Source organism: Apis cerana, linkage group LG7, assembly GCF_029169275.1.
Source record: "Apis cerana isolate GH-2021 linkage group LG7, AcerK_1.0, whole genome shotgun sequence".
NCBI lineage: Eukaryota > Metazoa > Arthropoda > Insecta > Hymenoptera > Apidae > Apis > Apis cerana.
Genome location: NC_083858.1, coordinates 13069945 through 13084891, shown reverse-complemented (window position 1 = coordinate 13084891; position 14947 = coordinate 13069945). Strand labels below are relative to the sequence as shown.

General features: G+C 39.2%; 1 protein-coding gene across 6 annotated transcripts in view; it reads right to left on the bottom strand.

The window, feature by feature from the left end:
• Window positions 1–1658: 1658 nt before the first annotated feature.
• Window positions 1659–14947, bottom strand: part of LOC107999463 (transcriptional regulator ERG homolog) — a 51880-nt gene continuing 38591 nt past the window's right edge. For all 6 annotated transcript variants that reach the window (XM_017059331.3, XM_017059329.3, XM_017059328.3 and 3 more), the window contains 3 exons: window positions 10743–10802; window positions 7646–7883; window positions 1659–5973 (listed from right to left, as the gene is read on the bottom strand). In XM_017059331.3, the coding sequence (XP_016914820.1) occupies window positions 5637–5973; window positions 7646–7883; window positions 10743–10802 (635 nt within the window). In that variant the 3' untranslated portion in view covers window positions 1659–5636. The remainder of the gene's footprint in view (window positions 5974–7645; window positions 7884–10742; window positions 10803–14947) is intronic.

Below are 14947 nucleotides of genomic sequence, written 5' to 3'. Positions count from 1 at the left end.
AATAAAACTTAAATATAGATAAGGAAAACAAATAATAGATAAAGATAAAGAAAGAATTAATCATTAGTACCATCTCTAAGATGATCTTCTAGAATTATTATTTGAAAAAATATCTTTAGTTCTCAAGAGATGACGCTGGTAGTTAATTCTTATTTCTCTCTATCCTTTTCTTACTATTTTCTGTCCTTTATTTGTGAGTTTCATTTGCGGCACTCTGAAGATGGCGTTGATTTCAGTATTTTTGTTCTATTTCTGTCTTTTTTCTACTATCTACCATTCTTATCTATAACGTTAGGAAGTCCTCAAACATTATCTCACTTATCATTTTATAATATATATTACATATTCGTAAGATTTATGGATATTACAATAAAAAAAAAATAATTTTATTATTGTACATTCTATATACGTATATATGTATATAGAATATATATTCTTACGATATGTGGAAAAAAGTACCACAGCAATAATTTTTTTAAAAAACGCGTAATCTTTTTATTCATTTTATTATTATTATATCTTTCAGAACTGTTGTAAAATATAATTTATGAGTCCTGCGCGATATAGAGGAAAATTGTATAAATAATTAATATTTAATAATTATTAATTTTTTTGTTAAAAATTTTAAAAAAATATATAATAATTATTGGAAAGCTTTTAATCTTGAACTTGATTATTTATCATTTATTTAGTTTTTCTTACTTTCACAAATAAAAATCGAACAAACAAAAAAATATTTAATTCATCTAAATATTTTCCCATAAAATATGAATAAAAAGATCTAATAACCTTTAATTAATTATAATTTTTTGTTCTTATAGCTCGACGGTCAAGGTTAAATATATATCTACTTGCCGACCAACGTGTTCACCTTGAAGAAAAGAAAAGTAAAAGCAAAAAGTCCTAGTTACCACTATGACAACGGTGTCCAAAGAGAGAATTAGACTGCGTTGTTTCGGATTTCAGAATATTTCGTTGGACGACACAGATGTAAAAGAAAGATTCGTGTTGCAAGAAAGAAAGAAAGAAAGAAAGAAAGGAGGAGGAGGAGGAGTGAAAGAAAGAGGGAGCGAAAGAAGAGGTCGAACGAGAAGTGGAGGAGGACGGGGACGAAGAGAGACGGCGCGGGCGCTGATTGGTAGCAGAATCGATTAGCCGAGCCGAGCTAAACCTCCGGCACCGCGGCAGCTTCGGCGACGCCACGAATTTCCCGAATGGGGGTTTCCCGTTGGGGCGGGCCCGAATCCAGGGAATACCCGGCGTTCTCCATGGCAACCCAACCAATTCGCCAACCGCTGACAACCAAGAGACTGACCTACCGTGTGTTGCTTACATTTTTACCCTCTTTTACTTTTCCTCCTTTTTTTCTTTTTTTATCTCTTTCTATCCATCCTTTCCACCGTGGAAACTTCCAATCCGCTTTTCATCCTACCGTCCTTTGTATTCTCTTCTCTCTCCATCCTTTTTTCGTTTCGTTTCGTTTCATTTCGTTCATATTCGAAGAGGGGGGGGGGAAGGGAGAAACAATACCTCTTCTCTCCAACATCGTCGATCTAACTTTCCAAGCGCAAAACTCATTCTCACATGCTTGTTATACAAACTTGTGCCTATATATGCGTGACAGTATGCGTGTATACATAGGGATGCGAGAGTCAACATTGATTTTGCCGACGACTGATACAACCCCGTCGGCACGTTTAATTAGAACATGGCGACTTTAATACAAGCGCACGACAACAAGAACAACAACAGCGCCCCTTCCCACCCATCCGCTCTCTCTTTCTCCACCTTTACATCGCCTCCTCGTTCATCCACACACGCTTCCACGATATATTTCGCGATTTTTTGTCAACTTACGATCTTTCGAATCGACGAAAACTCGTTTCCTTTCCGTTAATCTATCGAAGGGGTCGCTTATCTACCTAGCCTAACGCGGTCTATGCTAGTGCCAAACACCCCTCTCTCTCTCTCTCATCCATCATTGTCATCGTCGTCATCGTCATCGTTTATTATTATTATCATCCTAGTATTCCAGTTTGCTCGAATCACGCCCACTCCTCTTTACATCACTCACTCACGTCACTCGTCATACGTGTACGCGATTCTCGTTTCCCTTTGTTCAATCTTCCTGCTCTCTCATGCGTTCTTTCTTTCGCTCTTTTTTTATCACGCAGACGTCCGCACATACACACACACACGCATACATACGTATACACGTGCACGTACAATGGGATCACACAGGACGCATCAGACCGAGATACGATGTTCCCTGGGTTAACGTAACGATATTTCTACTTAATTGAACGTTTGTAAAGTTTTCTGGGGATACTTGTGTTTATAAAAATAAGTAAAGCAGGTAATGATATTAAAGTAGATATAAATTTGCAATGATATCAAACTATAGGAAGGAGAAACGTTACTCTAGGAACACCGTACATCATACATGTATCCAATGTATACATTCTCGCGCTAAGGACTATATTCTCTACACGCCTAAGCTACACATGAAAACATCCTATCTACATTAGAGCCAATCGACATTCCACGGAGTCAGCTTATTGTTATTATTACTTCTTTCTTTTCTGTTCTTTTTCTTTTACTCTTATTTTTCTTTGCTCTCGTTTTATATATATATATATTTTTTTTTTCTGGAAAAAAGACGAAGAAAAACTCGGACGGGGACAAACGTCGTTTTCCCGTCCCAGAGAGAGAAGAACGATCGTCAGTTTTTTGGTCGACCCCGAGGAACGCTCGACAGTTTATTACGTCTAATCGTTAGAATAATTCTAAGGTTTGCTTATGTCTTACGAATGGTATGATACAGTATACGACTTAAGGAGTTACTCGCTTCATCGACAGAGGTACACCTTTCCACAATGAGGGGTAAGTTCCACTTTTTCCCCTTTCCTTCTTCTCCTTCTTTTTTTTTTCTTTTTTTTTTTTTTTTGTTTTATTTAACCTTGTCTTAATTTAAGAATCCACGGTCGATAACTAGGAATCGATTGGAGACCTACCCCTGTGTTCCGTGCATAGATAGAGCGACCGCATCTCCCGACTTATCGACTGAAAATCGATGTGGTGAACGCGGATCTCGTACGTTCCGTTTTTTGATATGACTCGACGTTGTACTTTATCAATCTCGATAATCGCGACTCGTGCTTCCGGTTCCATCGATGGATTCGCGTTCACCCGGTATTCGTCCATTACGCTTTATTGCCTTCTCTGGTGTCGATTTCGCGGCCAACGAGGCCTTCTCGAATTACCTCTTCGGATCTACGCCGCTTTCAAAGTTAAAAACACGTTGCAAAGAATTCCCGAGCCGAGTTAAGATTAAGAAGAATATTTCCATTCAATGATTGTCTTTGTCATCGTGTTGTAATTCGATTTAAACGACATTCGTTTTTCAATTGCTTTTCTGCATAGGCTTTCGATCGAAATTAACGAATTTTGTTCCAAGATTTTCGAAGAGTCGCGTCGTTACACGACCGGGTGAACCGAGACGGTTGCACGATTCGTCCGTTTGGAAATTTACTGCGATCGTACTTTTCGTCTTACTTCGTTGTGAACGTGTGTGTATACGCGTTTTTTTTTTTTATTCTTTCCAGAAAACGACGACATGCGGTTCCTCTATCTACGTTACTCGTTACCGTAACAAATAAGTTAAAAGAGTTTATAATACACGCATTGCTCTTGGCCCGAATCGAACATGTACACATTTCTCGCGTAGAACGATCAAGCTTATTTTGAATGTCGATTATCGTTATGGATTCGTATGTGTGTATCTGTGCGTGTGTATGTACGTGTATGCGCGTGGGTGGTTGATTGGTTGGTTCATTGTTATCATCGACAGTTCGACGAACCGTTCACGAAATTGTTCGATCGCGCCACTAAACGAGGATATATGCCTCGTTAAAATGCGCATGTTCGATTCCATCCAGTCGGAAACGGCGACATTTCTCAGCGGAAGTACGCCGGTTTGTTATTCGCGTACAAGGCGACGTCCTTTCAGGACGGGATAATTCTCGACACGCGGTTTATCGCGGCGTTATCGTGGATAATTAGATTTGAGAACGAATCGAGGATAATTTTTCCAGGGTATTAAAAATCTATTTCAATAATATTTTCTTCAAAAATTTCTAACGAGAGAGAGAGAAAAAAAGAACAAGAATTTAGAGTGGTCGATTTAAAAATTATTAATCAACGTGAGAAAATTTGTATTTTTCTAGAAAAAATTATTTATTGTATATCGGCAATAAATCCGACGAGGTGATAATCCGTCGAGATAAAACGAGAATAACGAGAATAACGTCTTGCGAACGTACCCTGTACTTACTTGTAATCCATTATATTGTATGTACAATGTTCTTACAATAAATTCGAGCGCACCGTCGACCGTGAAACGAAAAAATGTTTGGAGCGGAGCGGCGCAGCGTGGTCGTCGATATTACTCGTCGTTGGTCGCTATTCACTCCCCCCCTCTCCCGCCCCCCTTCCCCCCTCCCCAAAAAAAGGGAACGAGATCTCAAGTATTGCTGTTTACTTTTGGATCGTTTAATCTGTCCACGAATACCCCGATGTTAGAAGGTTAGAAGGATACATTTCACGATTTACAACATCGCCTAATCATAATATCCTTATAAACGGAAAGGATCTTTATTAATTGTTCTGTATAACTTTATGATTTGATCGCGACACTTTTACAAATATATATAGATAACTTATTTACAATAATTATATGATACAATGGATAATTACGTTAACAAAGATTAAAAGTTTATTTTTTTTTACTTCTTCTGAAAAAAAAAATAATAAATAAATAAATAAATAGAAATCGATAAGGATAAGTTTTCGTTAGGGATTTCATTTCTTCTTTCGATAATGGATGATGCAGTAGTACAGATTACGATACAGTGAGATTGAAAAAAAAAAAAAAGAAAAAGAGAGGAGAAGGTTAATATTTAAAACTGGATATGTATCGGTGTAATTGTGTATCTTAAATAGCTATTATTTACTAAATACTACCGAGTTAAAAAGTTTTCTCGAAAAATGCCGTTTATCTCGATTTCGATTCTAGAATGAGTCTTGTTCCAATACGACTTATCTTGCCTTTGAACAGAGAAAAACACGAAAAAGATATCCATTATTCCATCCCTCACCGGTACTAGCCGCTCATCCCGTAACAACGGATTCACTTCTTCTACATCCACGTTGTTCCGACGAACAAAACGAATCAATTTTTTCGGAAATATCGAATCCAGTCCAATGACGCTTTTTCCAAAATTCACTTTTTCTTACTTTACATAATTTAACACTATTAAAAAAAAAAAGCTATCTTTAATCAATACCATTTAACCATAAACAATTCCTACGAACAATCCTCTCCCCTCCCCCCTAAAAAAAGAAGGAAGAAAAAATAATTAAAAATAGAAAAAAAAAGTCGCATAAAGGACAGATAAAACGATTTTTAAAACGGAGAAGGACGAAGACTAGGAAGAGACTGTGGAGAAACGCGTAGGTGTGGTCGACACCGGCCGACGGCGGCGCGCTAGACCGCGATGGCGGCGGTCGGTTAAATTCCCTCGAGTAGAAAGTTGTTAACGTGGCGTACCCAGGGCGCTCCAGTGCTCGGCGGTGGGTCATGCGTAATGCGGATAGGTGCCCAGATGAGGCGGCACATGGCCGGAGGCCGTGTGGTGGCCCGCGTACAGGTTCGCGCCCGGGCTCGTGGACCAGTAGCTGGAGGCAGATTGGAAAAGGCCACCTGGAACGGAGACCGAGACGGAGGCGGCCGGTGGCGGCATGAGGTTTAACTTGGCGTGCCCGTAACCGGACATGAACAGCTCGCTTTGGTACTTGTAGGCGGCCGGATCCGCGGCGGCGGGCTGCGTCGCTGCCGCCAGACCTTGGAAGTCGAACTTGTACGCGTACCTCTTCCCGTGGACCTTCGTCATGATGTTCTTGTCGTAGTAATACCTGAAAAAACGAACGCGTTATTACGAGACGCAACGAGTTCTCGAGAGAGGGCGCTTTTGGCTGGCGAGCCGGATTGCTCGGCGACAGGCATCCATCTACCGTTCGCTGTTGGAAAAAATGTGCTCGGCGTAGAATGGTCCACTTCAGACTTCAGTTTGTTTGATAATATCCAAACTCGTGAAAATTATTTTCATTTATGAAGTTAGATAATCGTCCAAGAGTGGAAAGTATTTTCGAAACTATTTATAGTATGTTTAGCTTCGTATGATTATTATCTCGATTTATAAATTTTTAGATACGTCGTATTGAATTGGTATACGTGACAGATACCACGTGACAAACACCTTCCAAATTAACCAATCAGACCGCATTCTTTCCGAGACTTTTTTTCAGCAGTGAACGGTAGGTATGCAAGTCGGGTTGCTCGACGACAGGCGTGTAAGTAGATATGCAAGCCGGGTTGCGCAACGATAGGCGTCTAAGTAGGTATGCAAACCGGGTTGCTCGACGACAGGCATCTAAGTACGTATCTTCGATCTAATTAATTAAATTAGAGAAAGACCGTAAGTTTTATTACAATTTCTCGTCATCTTTTAGATTTTACCTACGAAAGAATCGTTGCAAAACGTATGTGAGAACAGGATTTTTAACAAAAAATTGAAGCTACAGTCCTCGTCATTCTTTCTTAGCACTTTGCTAGAGATATGATCAAGCAAATGGATACCGCATTCCGTCGTAAACCGAGAATGTTTACGAACGCGATGAAAGTCGTAAAAATCTCCGCGCGTAAGCGAGAGGATTCTTATTTAATAAATTTTATTCGCCAACACCGATAACGACTGGGTTTCCGCGGCGACGCGGAAACGCCTTTCGCTTTTTTCCCTTCCTTTTTTTTTTCTTTTCCATTTTCTTTTCCATCGAGTTATTGTCGCGCACCACAGCCTGAAACTTGTCTGCGTTCAACGCACGAAGGGCTACCGATGGAGAACGGGATAGAGACAGAAGAAACAAGAGAAACAGAGAGGAAGAGAGAGAGAGAGAGAGTGGAGCAGTCTCGCGTAATATAATCAGTCGATCTGATCGAAAAATAATAGCCGCGTCTGCCGTCGATCTGACTGTCGGTGATTGAAATTTCTCTCCCCCTTCTGGCTTCCCCGCGCAATCGCTGCGCGCCACCGTCCTTTCGTTCAACGAATTTACTTTCTCTCCGGATACTTCCACGTCTACCCGTTAAATATTGACGTTTCTCGCCTGCATTTCTCTCTCTCTCTCTCCCTCTTTCTTTTCTTTTTCAATGGGAGAGAATTTTAACGCACGAATCGCGGTTTAATCGCGCGCGTTCGATTAATCAAGGCTCTCGATATATTTGAAAAAGAATCGAGGTGAGAAGCGAATCTAAATAATTCGAAAAGTATCCTTTCCTCTCCGTTTCTCGTAAATTGCAAATTTTGGGTGGCTCCAGTGGAAGAATTTTAACACGAATCGATACGTTTAATCGCCCTCGATAAATTACGAAACGATATATAAAGGGAATCGAGGTGAAAAGTAATTGGAAAATTTGATAGCCGCAACGAAAATAAGAATAAAAATTCGTTTCAGAGGAAAAAAAGAAAAAAAAAGTTTGCAGGATGAGAGGCGTAGAGAGAGAAGGATTATAAGGAGCGTCACTCACCTTAAAGCCCTCGACAATTTGTCATAATTCATATTAGGCTTGGACTTCCTTTCGCCCCAACGTCTCGCCACCTCGTCGGGGTCAGTCAACTTGAATTCCCCGTTGGTTCCTTCCCACGTAATGCACGCGGCGTTGCTCGAATCCGACAGTAGCTCGAGTAAAAATTGCCACAGCTGAATCTGACCGGAACCGGAGCTCGCGAGCCGACTGCTCGTCGCTCCGAACATTTGATAGGGATCTAGAACATTTCGAGAGAGAGCCGGAGCCGTAATTCACCATCCAATCTCTTTGTTTATCCTCCGAATAAATTATGCATCCTCCTCTACGTATCGTCTATCCACACAATTTCGAAACGTTGCGACGAGGTTTGGAAAGAATTCTACGTTTTTTTTTTAATTGCGATCCAACGTTAATAAAAAAATTTCCATGATTCTCCAAATAAATTTTAATACTCCTCGAGTCGAATATCCATTAGAATTTGGAAACATTAAGACGAAATTTTCTGAAAAAAATTCTAGATATGACGTTTTAATTACGATTTTTCAAATAAATTTTAATACTCCTCTGCTCGATTCGAATATCCATAAAATTTGGAAACATTAAGATGAAATTTTCTGAAAAAAATTCTAGATATGACGTTTTAATTACGATTTTTCAAATAAATTTTAATACCCCTCTGCTCGATTCGAATATCCATAGAATTTCGAAACGTTAAGGTGAAATTTTCTGGAAAAAATTCTAGATGGGATATTTTAATTACGATTCTTCAAATAAATTTTAATACTCCCCTGCTCGATTCGAATATCCATAAAATTTGGAAATATTATGACGAAATTTTCTGGGAAAAATTCTAGATGGGATGTTTTAATTACTACTCCCTTCTCGATTCGAATATCCATAGAATTTGGAAACATTAAGACGAAATTTTCTGAAAAAATTCTAGATATGACGTTTTAATTACGATTTTTCAAATAAATTTTAATACTCCCTTGCTCGATTCGAATATCCATAAAATTTGGAAATATTATGACGAAATTTTCTGGGAAAAATTCTAGATGGGATGTTTTAATTACTACTCCCCTCCTCGATTCAAATATCCATTTGTGTTTGGAAAAAATTCTAGATAGTACGTTTTAATTAAGACCCAACGTTAATACGAATTTCCATGATTCTCCAAATAAATTTTAATACTCCCCTCCTTCGAATATCCATAGAATTTCGAAACATTACGACGAAATTTTTTGCAAAAAATTCTAGATGGGATATTTTAATTACGATTCTTCAAATAAATTTTAATACCTGCTCGACTCGAATATCCATAGAATTTCGAAACATTACGGCGAAATTTTCTGGAAAAAATTCTAGATATGACGTTTTAATTACGATTTTTCGAATATCCATAGAATTTCGAAACGTTGCGACTTGAATTGAAATTTCTTATAATTTTTTTAAAAAGTATATGCATAATGCTCGAAGGAGAAATTCTAGATATTTTAATTCCATCACGAATTCAGGAAACGTAAAAAAAAGAAAGAAAAAAAAGAAAAAAAACTCGAGTAATTTTTTCTTCTCTCTCCTTTCTTCGGTATTTCCCCCGAACGTATATACCTATCCATTACACGGTTGTTTCCCAGTGCTCCCTGTATCGCCCTTTAAAAGCCTTACAATGCGTCATCACCGTCGTTCGCTACTGCTCAGAACCTGGAGTGCCCTACAACCGTACAAAAGGATATAATCGCAACCCTACAATAGAATAGAGTTCGTTTGGATCATAATAATTTCAATTGAGGGAACGAACGACGGAGTGGTTCAAAGGGCGTACACGGAATGTCCTCTCGCGAGAGAGCGAACACCGTTAAACTGAGCATTCGCTTTCCGACCGAGCAGCGGAATATAAGCCGAAACTATCGCGCGGCCAAATTTCTCTCTTTCGTTTCGTTTCGTTTCGTTTCGTGTCGTTTCGTTTCGCAGTATAGAAATTTCGAAGGGAAAAATAAAAGGAATATATTCGGACGATAACAGTTTCAAAACTTAATCGTACCATTACACCTTTCCTCCTACGTACGAATATTAGTTGGTAAATTATCGACGGAGAGAGCTCGATCGGTATCGAAGGGACGAATCGGCGCTTGGAGTGGAATCGAAGGAGGGGGAAAGGAAAAGAAAAGAACGGCGGAAACTATATAATACAACCCTTGTCTATTCCGTCTCGACTCCCATAAAAATACATTTTGCCCGATTATGATAGGGGACAGACGTGCGTGGATGGGGGGGATGATGGTTGGTGAATTGGCGGACCTCAAAGGTCGTTTCGCCGGATGAATCCCCCGAAATGCGTGGCGGAGTGATCGCCTTTCGATCGAACGGTAATTCACTTACAAGTTAATAATGGGAAGGGGCGCGGTACACCCATTTATCTGCCGAACAGGCCAAAGGGGCGGGGGAGAAGAGCATCCACCCGAACAGAAATACCGAAACGCCACAGTTTTCCTTCTCCTTCGACTTTTCGCCAACAAATCTATCCTCTCCTTTCTCCAACGAAAATTGCAAATCCGACGGATCATCGATAAGCCGGATTCTCTCTTCCATACTCTTACCTTCGCTATCTTACCTTTATCGAATCACTTTGGAGATTGTTAAATCATTCCTTACGAATTTTCTTCGGGATTGGGTTTTAATTATTCGAAATGCTCGTAACAACAACGGAGGGAGGGACCTTGCCTCTGCCCATTTATCCAAACCTATATCGATCACCGAGTAATTTTCGGGCGTGGCGGCGAAAAGGTTTCGATTAGGGAGGGGGGTTTGCGTGATTAGTGGCGGACATAGTGTAATAATCGCGAAGGTCGTTCCGTGCAATTGCTCCAGTGTAAAAAATCGGATGGAACCCCTTCCATCGTGGATGGATAGAATCTTTTCAACCGCGTCCCCATTAATTTTCCAATCGAATTTTACGTTTCTCCTCCGCTCTCGCTTTCAGTTCGTCATTCTTTTCTCTTTTTCTTTTTCTTTTCTCTCTTCACGACGCTTGGACAATGGACCACTAGGAAAGAGATGTAGTGCTTTAACTTCTGAAAAATATCTACCTACTACATACCAGGCTGCCTGAGGTGGGTGTGCGTGTCCAATGCCGATTTGGATAAGCTGCTTCCGTACCCTGAAATAGGAGAGATTTACTTTAAATCAACGAGCTTATCATTATCCTCGATCCGCTAGATCGTTAATTGGAATAGATTCTAAATTGGCGAGCGAAGGAATATGAGAAGTCAAAGGCGAACGACGAAAAGAAAGAGAGAGAGAGAGAAAGGAGGCGAAGGGAAAAATCGTCGGTTCATCGAAGATGAAAAAGTGAACAAGCTCGGTCGAGCGTTAGAATCCGTTAGAGAGGATTTCCGTGTAGGCAAACACGGGGCTGAGTGGTCCGTATACGTTTCTCCGCCCCATCCATCCACGTTCCGTTGCCTTTTACCATCGCCTTATCATCACCACACCCCTTCCAATTCTTTTCTGTTTCTACGTTACGCGCGTACATCCATCCAGTCCCTCGCGACACGCGTTATTTGCACTGTATTCGTTGCATTATATCCGTACACCAACAACGGTGTAGGAAGAATTTAAAGAAAAAAGGAACAGGAGAGGAAAAGAGAAATTGTTCGCCTCACGCGTATCTCCCTTCCTTCCTCATCCTCCTATACAATCCTGTCCCTTGCACAATTTTCTAGCTACGCGTCTCACGCCATTTCGTATTGGTTGCTTTACAAGGGGTTCGAATGTTGTAATCGTATAAAGAAGAGGAAATTTTGGAATCTTTAGAATTGAGTAATAGCGGAGATATATATAGGATTTTTGATTAGTGATTGGAAGCAAGAAGCATTGCTCTTTTTAGGCTTAATTTTCAATGCTATAATCGTATGAAAAAGAGGAAATTTTGGAATCTTTAAAATTGAGTAATAGTAGAGATATATACGATTTTTTGTACTGATTGGAAGCAAGAAACATTGCTCTTTAGACTCAATTTTCATTGATTATAAATGCTATAATCGTATAAAGAAGAGGAAATTTTGGAATCTTTAAAATTGAGTAATAGTAGAGATATATACGATTTTTGATTAGTGAATGGAAGCAAGGAACATTGCTCTTTTTAGGCTCAATTTTCAATGCTATAATCGTATGAAAAAGAGGAAATTTTGGAATTGAGTAATAATAGAGATATATACGACCTTTTATAGTGATTGGAAGCAAGAACCATTGCTCTTTTTAAGCTCAATTTTCATTGATTACTCTATGGTACAAATGCTATAATCATATAAAGAAGAGGAAATTTTGGAATCTTTAGAATTGCATAAACTTTAAATTATTGTATCTCCGAAGATAGTAAAGATATATACGATTTTTTGTACTGATTGGAAGCAAGAAACATTGCTCTTTAGACTCAATTTTCATTGGTTATTCTACGACAAGGAGTACAAATGCTATAATCGTATAAAGAAGAGGAAATTTTGGAATCTTTAGAATTTTGTAATAATAGAAATATATACGATTTTTGATTAGTGAAGCAAGAAACATTGCTCCTTAGACTCAATTTTCATTGATTATAAATGCTATAATCGTATAAAGAAGAGGAAATTTTCGAATCTTTAAAATTGAGTAATAATAGAGATATATACGATTTTTTATAGTGATTGGAAGCAAGAAGCATTGTTCTTTTTAAGCTCAATTTTCAATGCTAATCGTATAAAGAAGAGGAAATTTTCGAATCTTTAAAATTAATATAATATATAATAGTAGAGATATATGCGATCTTTTGATTGGAAACAAAAAACAAAGAGGAAATTTTGGATACAATACTTTCGTGGTAATTGGAAGCAAGAAACATTGTTCTTTTTAGGCTCAATTTTCAATGCTAATCGTATAAAGAAGAGGAATTTTGGAATTGCATGATAATAGAGATACATACGATCTTTTGAGGTGATTGGAAACAAGAAACATTGCTCGATATTCGATGTTCGCTCGAAGACGCGCAGATTATTCGAACTCGATTATCGAGGTAAGTAGCAAGGAAGGCAAACACGACTAATCGTGAACGAGGCTTTTCGTGGACGCTATATATACATACATATATATATATGCTGTGAGCAACGGGGAAACATGGCCACCGGTCACGTTCGCGCCACTGTGCAATCTGTTTAAGGCACAATGCCCCTTAATTTCGCCTCGTTATATGCTCTCGTTACGGGAAATCGCCCCCTCCCTGTCCCCGTCCGGTATCGCGTTATCGGTTTCATCTTCTCGTTGCCCCGAAAACCGTCGAAACGTGGTAATCGATGGGGAATTGGCGAGCCTCTAGAGGCCGTGCTTCTTTGATATCGTTCATGTATCGTTTCTCGATCGTTTATCCCTTCTTTTTTATTCTTGGAAAATCTATTCGCGGAGAATTCCAAACTTGTTTTGAATCGAAACGAAGAAAGAGGAAGAGAAAAAAGAAAAGTCGATGAGAGAGATTAACAGAATTTTGATTACAAAGTTTTCAACGAGTAATATCCACGATGCTTCAACGCTTACTTAAAATTACCATCTAAAGAGAATTTATTTTATTTTCCTTTCGAAATCGAGTCGGAAAACCGAGAACAAATACTCGAAGATCTCCTAATTTAATCTAGTCATCACAAGTAAATTAATTTTATTACCAGAACGCAATTTAAAAAAAAAAAAACCAACTCTATTCGACGGAATTAAGACGTTCTCGAGCTACCAATCCGATCGATTTTGTTTTCCTTTCTTTTCCCCTCCCCTTCCAGTCGAAGCATCCTAGGAATCCTCAAGTTTGATTGTGCAGAGGCAGATGCTGCCTCTAAATGCCAGTTGGTGTTAAACAATTTGATTTAGTCTCTGATTGGGACGCGCGACAATCTTGGGACGAGGGATGCAACGCCTCGGGTCCAGAGGGTCCGGCAGCGCACAATCAGGGGCTGGCTACCAACTATCCTCTGCCGTCCAAACGTGGCCACCATCTTGAGAAACCTCGCTTCTTTTTAAACAACCTCCCCCTCCTCTTCTCTCCACTCATATCATCGTGCACGAATACACACACGTATACCAACGAAGATTGGGATGATAAAGATTGGGATGCGAGAAATTTTCTGAAGAAGATATGAAAAATCGGTGGAAAATGGCACGGTCGTGTTACGTTTCGGTTTCGCCACGTTAACGACCGAACACCTGTCTCATTTGCATCTCTGTTCCAGCTGCTTCGCGCAACCATACAAATAACGTTCACTGTGCGCGTAATTTCAGAGTTTAAACGAGGAGCGTTCGAAGAATACGAATACTTGGTTCGATTAATGTACGTGGTCGCCTCTGGAATCGATCGAACGCTGTCCACGGATTGTCAACAGGTTCAAGATTAATTCCCTAGCTTTTCAGTGTATTCTCTAAGAGTTAGGGTTTTTAAACTTTAAGCAGAGAAACTTGAGTTTTATATATCATTAAATTACATGTCTTTAAATTATTGTCATTAGATTATTATTTAAAAAAGTTTTCGATTATATTCTCTAAAAATAAGTTCTTCGACAGAAATGGTCGACGGTTATATATTATTACTGCTTTGAATTATCATTGGATCATTACTTGAAAAAGTTTTCGATTACATTCTCCAACAACAATAATGAATTATTTCAAACTTTACGAAATTTACGAAAATCGAGAAGTCAGATAAAAATCATTAACATTACACATCATATTCTTCAATAACAAAGTGAGTTATTTCGAACTTTACGAAACGAAGTAAGAGACTCGAGAATTCAAATAAAAATCATTAACATTAATTACACATCACATTCTCCAATAACAAAGTGAGTTACTTTACGAAACTAAGTAAGAGAGTCGAGAATTCAAATAAAAATCATTAACATTACACATCATATTCTCCAATAAAAAAGTGATTTATTTCGAACTTTAAAGTAAGAAAGAAAGATTAAGGAGTAAGAAGTGATCAGTGCACTCGATCATGACCATTTGACAAACTTTTCGCCCATATTCTGGAGCAAGAGAAACGACTTGTTTCAAACTTGACGAAACTTTATAGAACGAAAGGGAGCGAGAAAGGTGGAGAGGTCAGTCAAAGCTGCTAAACAGAAGCGATCGACGGTTACACGCGCGTTGCGTCACCTCGAATCGACGTGCGCCCATTGTCACGCGTATATCTGCGCATTCACGAGCAATTACCCGGGGCGGGGTAATCCCGTTAGGCGACGTACAGCACCGACGAGGGAGGATCAAAGGACCCGCTATTCCGAGCTGCTG